Source organism: Salvelinus fontinalis, chromosome 10 (assembly GCF_029448725.1).
Source record: "Salvelinus fontinalis isolate EN_2023a chromosome 10, ASM2944872v1, whole genome shotgun sequence".
Classification (NCBI taxonomy): domain Eukaryota; kingdom Metazoa; phylum Chordata; class Actinopteri; order Salmoniformes; family Salmonidae; genus Salvelinus; species Salvelinus fontinalis.
This window is the reverse complement of record NC_074674.1, coordinates 31,283,232-31,300,644: the sequence shown is the minus strand read 5'-3', so window position 1 is coordinate 31,300,644 and position 17,413 is coordinate 31,283,232. Positions and strand designations below refer to the sequence as shown.

The following is a 17,413-nucleotide window of genomic DNA, read 5'->3' as shown; positions in this document are numbered from 1 at the left end:
TATATTCAGTTCCAAGATGGAAAGTAAAATTAAAATATATACGAAATGTATACAAAAAATACGAGGACTATTTACGCGGGACAAGACAAGACAAACACACGTCCGACTGCTACGCCTTCTTGGAAAATGCACTGAGTGCTACGGGGCGATAGTCATTTAGTTCAGTTACCATTGCTTCCTTGGGTACAGGAACAATGGTGGACACTTTGAAGCAAGTGGGGACAGCAGACTGGGATAGGGAGAGATGAATATGTCCGTAAACACTCCAGCCAGCTGGTCTGTGTATGCTCTGAGGACGCGGCTAGGGACGCCATCTGTGCCAGCAGCCTTGCAAGGGTTAACACCCTTAAATGTCTTACTCATGTCGGCCATAGAGAAGGAGAGCCCACAGTCCTTGGTAGCAGGCCGCGTTGGTTGCACTATCCTGACAGTAGGTGAAGAAGGTGTCTAGCTTGTCTGGAAGCAAGACATTGGTGTCCGTGATGTGGCTGGTTTTCCCTTTGTAGTCTGTAGACCCTGCCACATCTGTCTTGTGTCCGACATGCTGACCACACCGCTTGCGTAGCGTGCACGAGCTTTGCAAAATAAATTTACACATACATGTTATCCAATCATTGCTCCAACACTGCTCGCGAGTGTCTGCGTAGCCAGGCTCTAAAATAGAACTTTGTTCTATTTGTGGCGCATGACACGCAAGTCCCGCCTCTCCCATCTCCTCATTGGTTTTTAGGAGCATATACACACGTGCCATCTTCTCATTGGTTTTTAAGAGCATATACCCATGTGGGTGATTGAAAGATGAACTGAGATCCACAATCCAGTCCAGTTGGTAGTGCACCTTAAAACTGGCTGTCAACCGCCATATAAAGTCAAAAAAAGAAGAAGCCCGAAGGAGGAAAGATTACTAGAAATTAACTGTGGGATTAATTGTAGAGGAGTAGAGGACCTTGTGCATTTCAGGTAAAATAACAACCCAATGTTAATATCCCAGGACAAATTAGCTAACAATAGCAAGCAGCTAGCTAAATTGCCATACATGTCTTTTTGAGCTGTCCCAAATTAATATAGCTGGTTCATAGTTGGTTTTGACATTTCAACCTGTGTCCTGATCGCGTCTGGTGTTGGTAGACAAAATCAAGAAGCGCGATGGCAGAGGCACGAGAGCCGTCTGGTCAGCGGTTGAATTGCGACTCCAATTTGTCTCTAATGATCATGAATATTTATAAATACGCCTATTTCAGTAAGTAACTGTGATGATTGGACTATACCAAAGAGAATCTTCCATCAATCTAGAAAGGAGGTGTGACCATTGAGTCGGTGTAGCGTATGTCTGCGTAGAAAGAGGCATTTCAGTTCATTTCGGAAGAGCCCGCTGTTAGTAATCAAATTGAACGGGATGGACGAGGAACAAATGGGGCCACAGACCTTTCTCTATGGTGAGATGTTTGTTTTTTTAATTAACATTATTTGGTGTTTTCAGTATAGTTTCAATTCCATGTCAACTATTTAGCAAGAAAAAGAGCTGTTCATCAGACACCAACATCGCACGAGGTAGCGACATAGCCAGCACAATGGCTAGCTACAGTAACTAACCTTAGTTAGCTAAAATTAATTGGGCAATGTGAGTTTCGTCACTGTATGGTTCAATAACGTTACGATTTCTGAATACAATGTCATTAGTCACAATGCTTGGGAATGGAAATAATGTACCCAGTTGTCAGCTTGGTAGTTAGCCACGAGACATGGACGGTATTATAGTAGTTAGCTTGCAAACCATCTTGAGACCTTTTTTAAATAGTTCGCTAAATTGGGCAAAGTATGGGTAATGCTTTTAGCATATTGGTTCCCTGGTTGATTTAATTTGTTGTGGTAGTTGGGCCAGACTGATATGTTCACATTGCTCGACAAAGTTGACATTTACAGGCGAGGTTCTACAAACTACCGGGCTAGCTAGTTGGCCCTCCATGCGTCTGAACACGTGTTTTAAAGATGGCGCACAAGGCCGTCTAGAAATGTGCTCATGCAGTGCAGCAAGATGTTAACGTTGCCTAAGTTGCTAGTTTTGGCTAAAGCTGTTTTAACTAGTTACCTGTGATAATTTATCCACTTTCATTAAGTTACATGTTATTGTTCGACTTGGCATTAACTGCTAGATTATAATGGTGATTGGACAATTAAAATAATACGTGAATTCCAAATGGTACATGTGATGTTTTTGTAAGTAGTTTGATACTTACATATTATAATATGTTCATAGCAGCATGTCTAAGAGCTAGTTAGTTGCATTGAACACGTTCCCTTTGTCAGGGCTCACAACTCCTCCAACCACGTGAGTATGTGACTCATATTTTGGCCTCACCTCAGTCAGATCTATCTGGGAGATGTCCAGTAATGGGCAACCTTATCCACAAGTTACCGGTTTGGGTGCATGCTTTTCCTCCAGCCAAAGCAGAAACGCAAGTGTTTCAACATAGCATAGTCTTCAATTGAGTCGTTATTAGTTGCATCGGTCGTTTTACTGGCTGGAGAAACGCCTGAAGACCCACCATTTTTTTATTACAGGATAATAAATCGCCCAGCACAGCCTTATACCCCTGTCCCTTAGTTGATGGCAATGTAGTATTTCCTCATATGTAACTGACCTGTTTTTTTCAATAGGGTGCGAGTTGAAATCTGGAAAGGATGTTGTCTTCAACCCAGAAGAGGATGACTTTGAGCACCAGCTAGACTTAAGGATGGTGAGTTACTGGTGCTTATTTTATATAATATGAGTTGATGGAAATATTTCTCTGTTTAACTATTTCTAGTTATAGGTATAATAAACTATTTATGAACTTGGTGTCTCCTGTTGATTGGTCTTAGGTGTGTGTGGACCCCAGCACCAAGGATGAGCTGCATGTTGTGGAGGTGGAAGGACAGGATGCAGAGGGTGAGAAGGTGAAGGCTGTGCTAGCTGCACTGAAACCCTCCACCTTGCCAAGTGTGAGTAGTCAGTCGTCAATGGTTTATTCTATCCCTGAGTGGGAGATGGTGGTTGTATGGTCTGTGTAGAGTTCATGCCTATTGAACAGTTAATTGTGTGTTGCAGGTGTGTCTTAGTGGGTTCGCAATCACATCCCCAGCAGTTTTCCGTCTCAAGGCTGGTTCTGGTCCAATCCACATCAGTGGCCAGCACCTTGTCAGTGAGTATGGCTAATCTCAGGACTGTGTTACTCCCATGGTATCTTTGGTGCTGCCATGGCCTCTGTAGTCAGAGATGATACTTGTTGAGATGATTTACTGAGGTGTTTTCAACACTGCATACCAAAAGACAGACTGAGAAATGTCAATTGCAGATAATTATTTGATTAAAAAATATATCTTTATTAAAGTTGTCATTCTATCTACTCAAAGTTAACTTGTTGTTTTTCCACCAGTGATGGGAGGAGACCAAACTTTCGACGAGGACGATGATGATGATGAAGAGGAAGGGGTACAAATGTCCAAGAAAAGGGCTGCATCATCAGTACCAGCACTTAAATCTCAGGTTGGTCCCGGATACTGGCCTTTGATCCAACATGCCAACTGGGAAATAACTTGCGTTACAAAATGTATATATCTGGTGCCCTAATATCGCATGGCCTCCCTAGTCAAAGATGATCTTTGTTGAGCTGATTTACTGATGCATTTTCAACACTGCTTACCAAAAGACTGAGACTGAAGAGGGTCATGTCCATTTTTGAATGTTATCCACTCTTGCTTCACACATCCTCAACTTATGACACTTACCATGTCCTTCCCTTTCTCCTTTTCACAGAAGAAGATGAAGATGGATGACGATGAGGAGTAAGTGTAGTGTTTGACTGACTAACCTATGTTCCATGGTGAGGTTTAATCTAAAGAGTTGATTTGTAACATCTCTTTAGGGACGATGATGATGAGGAGAGTGAGGCTGAAGAAACTCCTGTTAAGGTGAGTGCATTTATTTGCGCAACTGTAATGTTTAGTTAACCTCTACCACTTCTCTCTCCCGGATCCGGGATCCTCCTCATCAAAAAAGCTGACTAGCCTAACGGGACAGGGATATAATATAATTTTCATAATCACAAGTCCAATACAGCAAATGAAAGATAAACATCTTGTGAATCCAGCCATCATTTCTGATTTTTTAAATGTTTAGCTAACCACAATAGCCAAAGGCTCAACCGCATATTTTCACCATGTTTCTAACGCATAGGTAGCTATCACAAAACCGACCAAATAGAGATAATTAGTCACTAACCAAGAAACAACTTCATCAGATGCCAGTCTTATAACATGTTATACAATACATTCATGTTTTGTTCAAAAAACGTGCATATTTGAGGTAAAAATCATAGTTTTACATTGCAGCTACCATCACAAATAGCACCGACGCAGCCAGAATAATTAGAGCAATGTGAAATACATAAATACTCATCATAAAACATTTATGAAAAATACATGGTGTACAGCAAGTGTTTTACAGCGCAAACACAATATAGAATTATATTAGCTTACCACAATAGCCAAACACACAAATGCATTTATTCAACGCAAAAGGTAGCTATCGCAAAAACCAGCAAAAGATATAAAATTAATCACTGACCTTGACCAACTTCATCAGATGACAGTCTTATAACATCAGGTTATACAATACACTTATGTTTTGTTTGAAAATGTGCATATTTAGAGCTGCAAACCGTGGTTATACATGGGTGAATATGTAGCATCGATTCACCAAATTGTCTGGAGCTATTTTGGACACTCACCTAATCTGACCAAAGAACTCATCATAAACTCTACATAAAAATACTTGTTCTATGGCAAATAAAAGATGCACTGGTTCTTAATGCAACCGTCGTGTTAGATTTTTAAAAATAACTTTACCATAACAAACAGCTTGCGTTATTGCGAGACGGCGCTCGCCAAAACGGCAGAGAATAGGAATCAACATTTTCCACAAATATGAAATAACATCATAAATTGTTCTTACTTTTGCTGAGCTTCCATCAGTATCTTGTACGAGGAGTCCTTGGTCCAGAATAAATCGTTGTTTGGTTTGAGAATGTCCATTTCTTCTGTCGAATTAGCAACCTTAGCTAGTCATGTGGCGCGAACATGCCCATCTCTTGACGCAAAGAACGGAAAATTCCAAAAGTCCCAATAAACGTTGAATAAACTGATAAAACTCGGTTGAGAACATCATTAAGTAGGTTATCACATGTATCAAATAAAATCAGAGCCGGAGATATCCACCGTGTATACCGAACACTTATCAGAAGACAATGTCGACGTACTTCACGCGCCAGAGAAGACAGAAATTTCCAGACCTGTCACTCCAAAAGCTCTTGTTCGACCTCCGATCAAACTAGACACCCCATTCCACCTTCCACTGCCTGTTGACATCTAGTGGAAGGCGTATGAAGTGCATGCATATCGATAAATATAAGGCAATTGAATAGGCAGGCCCTGGAACAGGGCATCGTTTTCAGATTTTTCACTTCCTGTATGGAAGTTTGCTGCAAAATGAGTTCTGTTTTACTCACAGATATAATTCAAACAGTTTAAGAAACTTGAGTTTTCTATCCAATAGTAATAATGATATGCATATTGAATGATCTAGAATAGAGTACGGGGCAGTTTAATTTGGGCAATATTTTTCCCAAAGTGAAAACAGCGCCCCCCCCCCCCCTATTGACAAGAAGTTATTAAGCCTATTTTCATTCTACCTTTGAAAATGACACAAGAAACCTCTGTTTTATTCGGGTTAAGAAGACTCCGTCCAAACCTCAGACTCCTGCCCAGAATGGAAAGGGCCCTAAAGCCAACACACCAGCTGGCAAACAGGTAGTCCTCTTTACACATCTTCTGCCCTACCATCACATTGTTTCTAGTCGAAGATGATATTTGTTGAGCTGATTTACTGATGCATTTTCAACACTGCTTACCAAAAGACTGAGACTGAAGATGGCCACTCCTGTATCTGAGTATTATTGTAGTGATGTATGTTAGTCATAATACATGTCTTGTCTAACAAGTTCTCTGATATTCAGTCAAAGATGCCTGAGGGCAAGGGTGACAAAAATGGCCAGACCCCCAAAGCAACCCCTAAAACACCTCAGACCCCCAAACCAGTCCTCACTGTCCCAGAGCTGAAGGCCAAGATGAAGGCGACTGTGGAGAAGGTATGTGTTCTGCTTTATGTATATGTTTTTATCTGGAAATACACTTGCCTAAAATGGAGATTGGATGAACTGATCTAGCTGATGTATGTTAAAGAACTGTTAACCAAGAGACTGGCCGAACACAAGGCTAAAGGGACACATCTGAATACCTATAGTAATGTCATATTTTATTTCAGGGAGTGAACCTGCCTAAACTACAGCCCAAGTTCGAGAGCTTTGTGAAGAACAGCTTCAGAGTCACAGATGCCAAGGTATGGTAATGCTCCTCGGGAACGTTGTGAAATTTGACCTGTCTAGAACGCAATGTGGTTCAATTGGATGTTTGTGAAATTACAACCATAGTGCTGTCAGAAAACATCCCTGAAGACAAACTTAGTTTTGATCAGCAGTGAGAGAAACACCAGTACCTCTAAGAACTTCTGAGCTCTCGCGATGAAATTATGATTTATGCTTTGGTCAATGTTTTTCCCATCTTTATTCAGGCAATAGCTGAACTGTGGAAGTGGAGACAGACTGTGGAAGACAAAAAATAAATATTTTTGTTAAACCTTTTTTGATTTGTTATTTTGCAACCCCCCCCCCCCCCCCACCACCACCAACTTTGACCTGCTCTGGCCTCTCCTGGCCCTTCCCATGTCTGAATCAAACTTCTGCAGCCCGTCCAGTCCCCGGTGTACTGCTGTGGCACACCGACTAGTATGGCACTAATGACTGAACCCCCATCACCCCTGACCCTACCAGCACCATGACCCTCTCAGAGGGTGGGAGGGGTGATGCTATTCCAGCTTTCATGTAGGCGGACCTGGGAACCCCCACTTGGAACATAACATTTTGTAAATGTGTAAAATTCGTCCTTGCTACTGTGTTGAATGTAGCATTTTAAAGTCTGGTCAGTTGGTTTTGAAGGACTGTCCCTCTGGCAGTTTGGAAGGTATCTGTTCATGCATGTTCTATTTGGGGGTATGTTTGTAAATGGGTCAAGTGACTTGGTGGCAGTTCATGTCATCCATAAACTGTTGGGTGTCTGGATGCTCCTGTCCTTCCAGAGGGTAGGTTCCTCAGGGTCTGAGATGTTAACATTGAACACTTAAATTAAGACAATGACTGGTCCAATCAGGTTTTAAGTAATGCTCGCGGTTTTATTATTTTGCCGTAGAGTGAAGCAGCTAACGCACCGGTGTCATAAATGTCATCAAAGTTAATAAATAATTATATTGTATCATACCTGCTTTGTGACCTTGTAACTTCTGTTCTATTGAATTGCTATACAATGTAAAATTTAACAGCTCTAGCCACACGATATATTGTGATCTGCAATAAAAAATATTGGGGGAACACTTGCCTTTTATTGACTATATGGTACAATATTGTGACCCCTCTATCTGCATGGCTGTTAATGAGCATAAGGATTAATGATGTGGATGGTGTTCCAGTTTTAATACCATAAACTTAATCTGAATTATAAAAGACATTGTGGTTGATAAACTATTGACAGTTGCCTTTTCTTTGTTGGGGAAGCCTGCCCATAACTACGCAGTTTGAATTCGGCTTTTTGTTAGTCCTGTATGAGCAGGGAAACTCCTTAGCACCCCCACCCCAGATCATGGTCTGCACTGTCTCACGAGGGGGGGTCTGTGCTAGGTCTCAGTTGGTTTTCTGCATACGCAATCACTTGTCACGTCCTCAAAAGGTCTCCACTGTTATGCATATGGTTTCCAACTTTGTCTCACCTCAGGCTAAATGTAAATCTTTGTGTCTGGCAGACATTGCTGAGACTAGACAGCGCTGTTATTCCTTGAAGGCCTGCCACCTCCAGGACCTCCATTACCTCACCACCATGGCCTTTTTTGGCCTTTACCTTCCTTATCTTACCTCATTTGCTCACATTGTGTATATACTTATTTTTCTACTGTATTGACTATTTTTTGTTTATTCCATGTGTAACTGTGTGTCGAATTGCTATGCTTTATCTTGGCCAAGTCGCAGTTGCAAATGACTACTTGTTCTCAACTAGCCTACCTGGTTAAGTAAAGGTGAAATTAATAAAATTGTGTCCACCTCCCTGACTGAGGGATAACACCCTTTACTGGACAAAGTCAGTAAGTTTGTAGGTTTGGGATGTCAGTCTCATTCCCCTACGGGTCAGTATTGACTCTGGCCAGCAAAGGGGCAAGTGTACAAATCATCCCTTTGCCCGGCAGCCTTGGTTGTGTTGCATCCATGAGGGGTGATCTCATCCCCCCCCAGACCTGGAGACTTCCTGTATTAATTAACCTTAGCAGTTACCTTGACAGCTGCTTTGCACACTTGGCATTCTCTTAACCGGCTTCACCTGGAATGCTTTTCTAACAGTCTTGAAGGAGTTCCCACATATGCTGGGTACTTGTTGGCTGATTTTCCTTCACTCTGTGGTCCAACTCATCCAAAATGTCCTCAATTGGCTTGAGGTCAGGTGATTGTGGAGGCCAGGCCATCTGATGCATCCCTCCATCACTCTCCTTCTTGGTCAAATAGCCCTTACACAGCCTGGAGGTGTGTTGGGTCATTGTCCTGTTGAAAAACAAATGACAGTCCCACTAAGTGCAAACCAGATGGAATGGTGTATCACTGCAGAATGAGGTGGTAGTCATGCTGGTTAAGTGTGCCTTGAATTCTAAATCAAATCATATTTTATTATTCACATGCGCCAAATAAAACCGGTGTAGACCTTACAGTGAAATGCTTACTTACGAGCCCCTAACCAACAGTGCAGTTTAAAAAAATACAGATAAGAATATGAAAAATAACAAGTAATATGACAATATATACAGGGGGGTGCCGGTATAGAGTCAATGTGCGGGGACACTGGTTAGTTGACGTAGTATGTACATGTAGGTAGAGGTAATTAAAGTGACAATGCATAGATGACAACAGAGAGTAGCAGTGGTGGGGGGGCAATGCAAATAGTCTGGGTATTCATTTGACTAGATGTTCAGGAGTCTTATGGCTTGGGGGTAGAAGCTGTTTAGAAGCCTCTTGGACCTAGACTTGGCGCTCCGGTACCGCTTGCCGTGTGGTAGCAGAGAGAACGGTCTATGACTAGGGTGGCTGGAGTCTTGGACAATTTTTAGGGCCTTCCTCTGACACCGCCTGGTATGGAGGTCCTGGATGGCAGGAAGCTTGACACCAGTGATGTACTGGGCCGTTCGCACTACACTCTGTAGTGCCTTGTGGTCGGAGGCCGAGCAGTTGCCATACCAGGCAGTGATACAACCAGTCAGGATGCTCTCGATGGTGCCGCTGTTGAACCTTTTGAGGATCTGAGGACCCATGCCAAATCTTTTCAGTCTCCTGAAGGGGAATAGGTTTTATCGTGCCCGCTTCACGACTGTCATGGTGTGCTTGGACCATGTTAGTTTGTTGGTGATGAGGACACCAAGGAACTTAAAGCTCTCAACTTGGTCCACTGCAGTCCCGTCGATGAGAATGGGGGCGTGCTCGGTCCTCTTTTTCCTGTAGTCCACAATCATCTCCTTTGTCTTGATCACGTTGAGGGTGAGGTTGTTGTCCTGGCACCACACGGTCAGGTCTCTGACCTCCTCCCTATAGGCTGTCTCGTTGTTGTCGGTGATCAGGCCTACCACTGATGTGTCATCGGCAAATTGAATGGTGGTGTTGGTGTCGTGCCTGGCCGTGCAGTCATGAGTGATCAGGGAGTACAGGAGGGGGCTGAGCACGCACCCCTGAGGGACCCCTGTGTTGAGGATCAGCGTGGCGGATGTGTTGTTACCTACCTTTACCACCTGGGGGCGGCCCGTCAGGAAGTTCAGGATCCAGTTGCAGAGGGAGGTGTTTAGTCCCAGGGTCCTTAGCGTATTGGTGAGCTTTGAGGGCACTATGGTGTTGAACGCTGAGCTGTAGTCAATGAATAGCATTCCCACATAGGTGTTCCTTTTGTCCAGGTGGGAAAGGGCAGTGTGGAGCGCAATAGAGACTGCATAATCTGTGGATCTGTTGGGCGGTATGCAAATTGATGTGGGTCTAAGGTTTCTGGGATGATGGTGTTGATGGTGTTGATGTGAGCCATGACCAGCCTTTCAATACACTTCATTACTACAGATGTGAGTGCTACGGGTCGGTCGTCATTTAGGCAGGTTACCTTAGTGTTCTTGGGGACAGGCACTATGGTGATCTGCCTAAAGCATGTTGGTATTATAGACTAGGACAGGGAAAGGTTGAAAATGTCAGTGAAGACACTTGCTAGTTGGTCAGCGCATGCTCGCAATACACGTCCTGGTAATCCGTCTGGCCCTGCGGCCTTGTGAATGTTGACCTATCTAAAGGTCTTACTCACTCATCAGCTGCGGAGAGCGTAATCGCACAGTCTTCCGGTACTGCTGGGGCTCTCATGCATTTTTCAGTGTTATTTGCCTCGAAGCGAGCATAGAAGTTGTTTCGCTCGTGTCACTGGGAAGCTCTCGTCTGTGTTTCCCTTTGTAGTCTGTAATGGTTTGCAGGCCCTGCCACATCCGTTGAGCATCAGAGCCGATGTAGTACGACTCGATCTTAGTCCTGTATTGATGCTTTGCCTGTTTGATGGTTCGTCGGAGGGCATAGTGGGATTTCTTATAAGCTTCCAGGTTAGAGTCCCGCTCCTTGAAAGCGGTAGCTCTAGCCTTTAGCTCAGTGCGGATTCTGCCTGTAATCCATGACTTCTGGTTGGGGTATGTACGTACGGTCACTGTGGGGACGATGTCATCGATGCACTTATTGATGAAGCCAATGACAGATGTGGTGTACTCTTCAATGCCATTGGAGGAATCCCGGGAACATATTCCAGTCTATGCAAGCAAAACAGTCCTGTAGCTTAGCATCTGCTTCATCTGACCACTTTTTATTGATCTAGTCACTGGTGCTTCCTGCTTTAATTTTTGTTTGTAAGCAGAAATCAGGAGGATGGGATTATGGTCAGATTTGCCAAATGGAGAGCGAGGGAGAGCTTATTATGCATCTCTGTGTGTGGAGTATAGGTGGTCCAGAGTTCTTTTCCCTCTGGTTGCACATTTAACAAGCTGATAGAAATTTGGTAAAACTGATTTAAGTTTCCCTGCATTAAATTCCCCGGCTACTAAGAGCGCCACCTCTGGGTGTGCGTTTTCTTGTTTGCTTATGGCGGAATACAGCTCATTCAATGCTATTTTAGTGCCAGCCTCTGACTTTGGTGGTATGTAAACAGCTACAAAGAATATAGATGTAAATTCTCTCGGTAGGAAGTGTGGTCTGCAGCTTATCATGAGAAACTCTACCTCAGGCGAGCAATAGCTTGAGACTTCCTTAGATATCTTGTTTGGGATAGGGGGCAGCATTTTCACGTTTGGATGAAAAACGTGCCCAGAGTAAACTGCCTGCTACTCAGTCCCAGAAGCTAAGATATGCATATTATTAGTAGATTTGGATAGAAAACACTCTGAAGTTTCTAAAACTGTTTGAATGATGTCTGTGAGTATAACATAACTCATATGGCAGGTGAAAACCTGAGAAATATCCAACCAGGAAGTGGGAAATCTGAGGTTTGTAGTTTTTCAACTCTTGGCCTATCGAATACACAGTGTCTATGGGGTCATATTGCACTTCCTAAGGGTTCCACTAGATGTCAACAGTCTTTAGAACCTTGTTTGATGCTTCTACTGTGAAGTGGGGGTGAATGTGAGGGGATTGAGTAAGGTCTCTCCCAGAGTGAGACTAGCTGACCGTGCGAGAGTTAGCTTGAGTTCCATTGCATTTCTGAAGACAAAGGAATTCTCCGGTTGGAACATTATTGAAGATTTATGTTAAAAACATCCTAAAGATTGATTCTATACTTCGTTTGACATGTTTTTACAGACTGTAACGGAACTTTTTGACTTTTTGTCTGCTCCTAGTGATCGCGCGTCATGAATGTGGAATACTGGGCTAAACGCGCTAACAAAAAGGAGGTTTTTGGACACAAATGATGAACTTTATTGAACAAATCAAACATTTATTGTGGAACTGGGATTCCTGGGAGTGCATTCTGATGAAGATCATCAAAGGTAAGTGAATATTTATAATGCTATTCTGACTTGACTGTTGACTCCAAAACATGGCGGATATCTTTATGGCTTATTTGGGCTCTGAGCGCTGTACTCAGATTATAGCATTGTGTGCTTTTTCCGTAAAGTTTTTTTGAAATCTGACACAGCGGTTGCATTAAGGAGAAGTATATCTTTAATTCTGTGAATAACACTTGTATCTTTTATCAATGTTTATTATGAGTATTTCTGTAAATTGATGTGGCTCTGTGCAAATTATGGCTCTGTGCAAAAATATGAACTTGATCGAACAAAACATACATATATTGTGTAACATGTTGTCCTGGAAGTGTCATCTGATGAAGAATATCAAAGGTTAGTGATTAATTGTATCTCAATTTCTGCTTTTTGTGACTCCTCTCTTTGGTTGGAAAATCGCTGTATGCTTTCTGTGGCTAGTTGCTGACCTAACATAATGATATGTTCTGCTTTCGCCGAAAAGCCTTTTTGAAATCGGACACTGTGGTTGGATTAACGAGAATTGTATCTTTAAAATGGTGTCTAATACTTGTATGTTTGAGAAATTTGAATTATGAGATTTCTGTTGATTGAATTTGGCGCCCTGCAATTTCATTGGCTGTTGGCGAGGGGTTCCGCTAGGTCCTAGACAGGATATCGTGCACCAGCTGTTGTTTACAAAAATACATAGACCGCCACCCCTTGTCTTACCAGACGCCGCTGTTCTATCCTGCCGGTACAGCGTATAACCAGCCAGCTGTATGTTGATATTGTCGTCGTTCAGCCACGACTCCGTGAAGCATAAGATGTTACAGTTTTTAATGTCCCGTTGGCAGTTTAATCTTCCCAATAACGCGTCCATTTTATTGTCCAAAGATTGCATGTTTGCTAACAGAATTGAGGGGAGTGGGGGTTTATTTTCGTTCATAAGTTATTTTCGGTCATACGAGACAGTAGCGGCAACATTATCTACATAATGAGTAAAAAAATAAGTTACAAACAACGCAGATAAACGAACAAAAAAACTAAATAAATCACTGACAGTGTCACCAACAAAGCACACCCACACCATCACACCTCCTCCATGCTTCACGGTGGGAACCACAAATGCAGAGATTATCCGTTCACCTACTTTGCGTCTCACAAAGACACGGCGGTTGGAACCAAAAATCGCAAATTTGGACTCATCAGACCAAAGGACAGAATTCCACAGGTCTAATGTACATTGCTCGTGTTTCTTGGCCCAAGCAAGTCTCTTCTTCTTATTGGTGTCCTTTAGAGTGTTTTCTTTGCAGCAATTCGAGCATGAAAGCCTGATTCACACAGTCTCATCTGAACAGAGGAGGTTGAGATGTGTCTCTTACTTGATCTCTGTGAAACATTTATTTGGGCTGCAATTTCTGATACTGGTAACTCGAATGAACTTTCCTCTGCAGCAGAGGTACAGTTGAAGTCGGAAGTTTACATACACTTATGTTGGAGTCATTAAAACTCGTTTTTCAACCACTCCACAAGTTTCTTGTTAACAAATTATAGTTTTGGCAAGTTGGTTAGGACATCTACCTTGTGCATGACACAAGTAATTTTTCCAACAACTGTTTACAGACAGACTATTTTACTTATCATTCACTCTATCACAATTCCAGTGGGTCAGAGGTTTACATACACTAAATTACCTGTGCCTTTAAAGAGCTTGGAACATTCCAGAAAATTATGTAATGGCTTTAGAAGCTTCTAATAAGCTAATTGACCTCATTTGAGTCAATTGGAGGTGTACCTGTGGATGTATTTCAAGGCCTACCTTCAAAGTCAGTGCCTCTTTGCTTGACATTATGGGAAAATCAAAAGAAATCAACCAAGACCTCAGAAAAAAATTGTAGACCTACACAAGTCTGGTTCATCCTAGGGAACAATTTCCAAACGCCTGAAGGTACCATGTTCATCTGTACAAACAATAGTACGCAAGTATAAAAACCACGGGACTACACAGACGTCTACTGCTCAGGAAGGAGACGCGTTCTGTCTCCTAGAGATGAATGTACTTTGGTGCGAAAAGTGTAAATCAATCCCAGAACAACAGCAAAGGACCTTGTGAAGATGCTGGAGGATACAGGTACAAAAGTATCTATATCCACAGTAAAACGAGTCCTATATCGACATAACCTGAAAGGCCGCTCAGCAAGGAAGAAGCCACTGTCCAAAACTGCCATAAAAAAGCCAGACTACGGTTTGCAACTGCACATGGGGAGAAAGATTGTACTTTTTTAGAGAAATGTCCTCTGGTCTGATGGAACAAAAATATAACTGTTTGGCCATAATGGCCATCGTTATATTTGGGGGACAAAGGGTGAGGCTTGCAAGCCAAAGAACACCATCCCAACTGTGAAGCACAGGGGTGGCAGCATCATGTTGTGGGGTGCTTTGCTGCAGGAGGGTCTGGTGTACTTCACAAAATAGATGGCATCATGAGGCAGGAAAATTATGTGGATATATTGAAGCAACATCTCAAGACATCAGTCAGGAAGTTAACTTCTTGAGTATCATTGGGAAGCTACTGTCCCACCTGGCCAACATCCGGTGAAATTGCAGAGCGCGAAATTCAAGTTACAAAATTTTTAATATTAAACATTAATGAAATTACAAGTGTTATACATCAGTTAAAAGCTTTACTTCTTGTTAATCCAGCCGCTTTGTCAGATTTCAAAAAGGCTTTATGGTGAAAGCACCCCATGCGATTATCTGAGGACAGTGCCGCACAAAAAAAAAAGCATTACATACATTTTCAACCAAGCAGAGGCATCACGAAAGTCAGAAATAGCGATAAAATACATCACTTACCTTTGAAGATCTTCATCTGGTTGCAATCACAAGGGTCTCATCTACATAACAAATGGTCCTTTTTTATATCCTTCTTTATATCCCAAAAAGTCAGTTTCATTGGCGCACTTGACTACGTAATCCACCAGGTTCCCTCGTTCAAAATGCATACAACTGAATCCCGTAAGTTACCAATAACGTTCCTAATCAATCCTCAGGTATCCTAATATGTAAATAAATGATACAATTCAAGACAGAGAATACCGTCTTAATAAGACCATTGCCGGAGATGAATGTCGAAGTGCACGCCCTCACCAGAACGCGCAACAAACACTACAGCCAAAATGAGAGCCACTTAGAAAAACTACAAATTCTAGCTCATTTTTCAAAAAACAAGCCGAAACTCTTTCTAAAGACTGATGACATCTAGTGGAAGCCCTAGGAATTGCAATCTGGTGATCTTCCTTTTATATCCCCATTCCCAGCCCTTCTAATCAGTGGTGAGCTGAAAAACAAAATCTGGATGGATTGTCCTCTGGTTTTCACCTGCCATATCGGTTCTGTTATACTCACAGACATTATTTGAACAGTTTTGGAAACTTTAGAGTGTTTTCTATCCAATACGAACAGTTATATGCATATTATAGCTTCTGGGCCTTAGTAACAGGCAGTTTACTTTGGGCACCTCATTCATCCAAACTTCTGAATACTGCCACCTAGCCCGAAGAAATTAAAGCTTGGTCGCAAATGGGTCTTCCAAATGGACAATGACCCCAAGCAGACTTCCACAGTTGTGGCAAAATGGCTTAAGGACAACAAAGTCAAGGTAGTGGAGTGGCCATCACAAAGCCCTGACATCAATCCTATAGAAAATTTGTGGGCAGAACTAAAAAAGTGTGTGCGAGCAAGGAGGCCTACAAACCTGACTCCGTTACCCCAGCTCTGTCAGGAGGAATGGGCCAAAATTCACTCAACTTATTGTAGGAAGCTTGTTGAAGGCTACCCGAAACGTTTGACCCAAGTTAAACAATTTAAAGGCAATGCAACCAAATACTAATTGAGTGTATGTAAACTTCTGACCCACTGGGAACGTGATGAAAGAAATATAAGCTGAAATAAATAATTCTCTCTACTATTATTCTGACATTTCACATTCTTAAAATAAAGCGGTGATCCTAATTGACCTAAGACCTAAGACCTACGGTAAAAAGAAGGGGAAAAAAACGGTACCATAGAGGCACAGAATAAGTTAAAGGAAAAACAAAAAGAAATGGAGGAACTTATTCAAGAAAGATCCAGTGTAATATATTACAAAAATAAAGCGAACTGGATGGAATATGGGGAAAAATGCACCAAATTCTTTTTCAATCTTCAATATAGAAATGCTACCAAAAAAAACGTATTAAAACTTGTTACAAATGATGGAGTCACGCATGATTCACCAAATTATATTTTGAAAGTAAAGTACTTTAAGAATATATTTTCGTTTCAGGCTCCTCCATCTCCACTAACTGAAACTAATTGTATGGATTTTTTCCCTAATAATAATGTAAAATTAACATCTGTACAGAAAGACTCATGTGAATCCCTAATTACAGAGGAGGAACTACTTGATGCAATTGGGGCCTTTAAGGATGGGAAAACTCCAGGACTGGATGGCATACCAGTGGAAGTATACAATTTTTTTTTTGATATACTCAAAGGACCATTATTAGCTTGTTTTAATCACTCCAATATAAATGAGAGATTATCAGACACGCAACAAGAAGGTGTGATATCATTATTACTGAAACAGGACCCAAGTGGTATATATAAAGATCCAGTCCATTTAAAAAATTGGAGACCTCTTACACTTCAGTGTTGTGATGCAAGAATCCTAGCAAAATGCTTGGCGCATAGAATAAAAAAAGTTTTGTCAGATATTATTCATCCTAATCAGACAGGTTTTTTACATGGACGATACATTGGAGATAATATAAGGCAAGTACTGGAAACAATAGAACACTATGAAATATCGGGGACACCAGGCCTGGTTTTCATAGCTGATTTTGAAAAGGCTTTTGATAAAGTACGACTGGAGTTTATATATAAATGCCTAGAATATTTCAATTTTGGGGAATCTCTTATAAAATGGGTAAAAATTATGTATAGTAACCCTAGGTGTAAAATAGTAAATAATGGCTACATCTCAGAAAGTTTTAAACTATCTAGAGGAGTAAAACAAGGTTGTCCACTATCGGCATATCTATTTATTATTGCCATCGAAATGTTAGCTGTTAAAATTAGATCAAACATTAATATTAAGGGATTAGAAATCCAGGGCCTAAAAACTAAGGTGTCATTGTACGCTGATGATTCATGTTT

At 41.7% G+C, this 17,413-nt stretch overlaps 1 protein-coding gene across 2 annotated transcripts; it reads left to right on the top strand.

Annotated features, from left to right (window-relative positions):
- The first annotated feature begins 1,307 nt into the window (after nt 1-1,307).
- Nucleotides 1,308-7,409, top strand: LOC129864010 (nucleophosmin-like). 2 transcript variants are annotated; one of them, XM_055936534.1, is made up of 11 exons: nt 1,308-1,436; nt 2,659-2,738; nt 2,863-2,982; nt 3,089-3,182; nt 3,417-3,526; nt 3,797-3,825; nt 3,906-3,951; nt 5,776-5,847; nt 6,054-6,185; nt 6,362-6,436; nt 6,668-7,409. In XM_055936534.1, exons 1-11 carry the CDS (start codon nt 1,397-1,399, stop codon nt 6,716-6,718), a joined length of 849 nt encoding a protein of 282 aa, XP_055792509.1. In that variant the 5' UTR covers nt 1,308-1,396; the 3' UTR covers nt 6,719-7,409. The 2 variants fall into 2 exon arrangements, with proteins under 2 accessions (XP_055792509.1, XP_055792508.1); XM_055936533.1 differs by having other exon boundaries at nt 1,309-1,436; nt 5,773-5,847.
- Nucleotides 7,410-17,413: the final 10,004 nt, after the last annotated feature.

Bases quoted from the DNA above. Each gene is read 5' to 3' on its own strand.
- LOC129864010 (XM_055936533.1), top strand. From the start codon at position 1,397: ATGGACGAGGAACAAATGGGGCCACAGACCTTTCTCTATG. The intron at 2,983-3,088 runs GTGAGTAGTCAG...TGTGTGTTGCAG, and splicing joins AACCCTCCACCTTGCCAAGT to GTGTGTCTTAGTGGGTTCGC. The intron at 6,437-6,667 runs GTATGGTAATGC...ATCTTTATTCAG, and splicing joins TCAGAGTCACAGATGCCAAG to GCAATAGCTGAACTGTGGAA.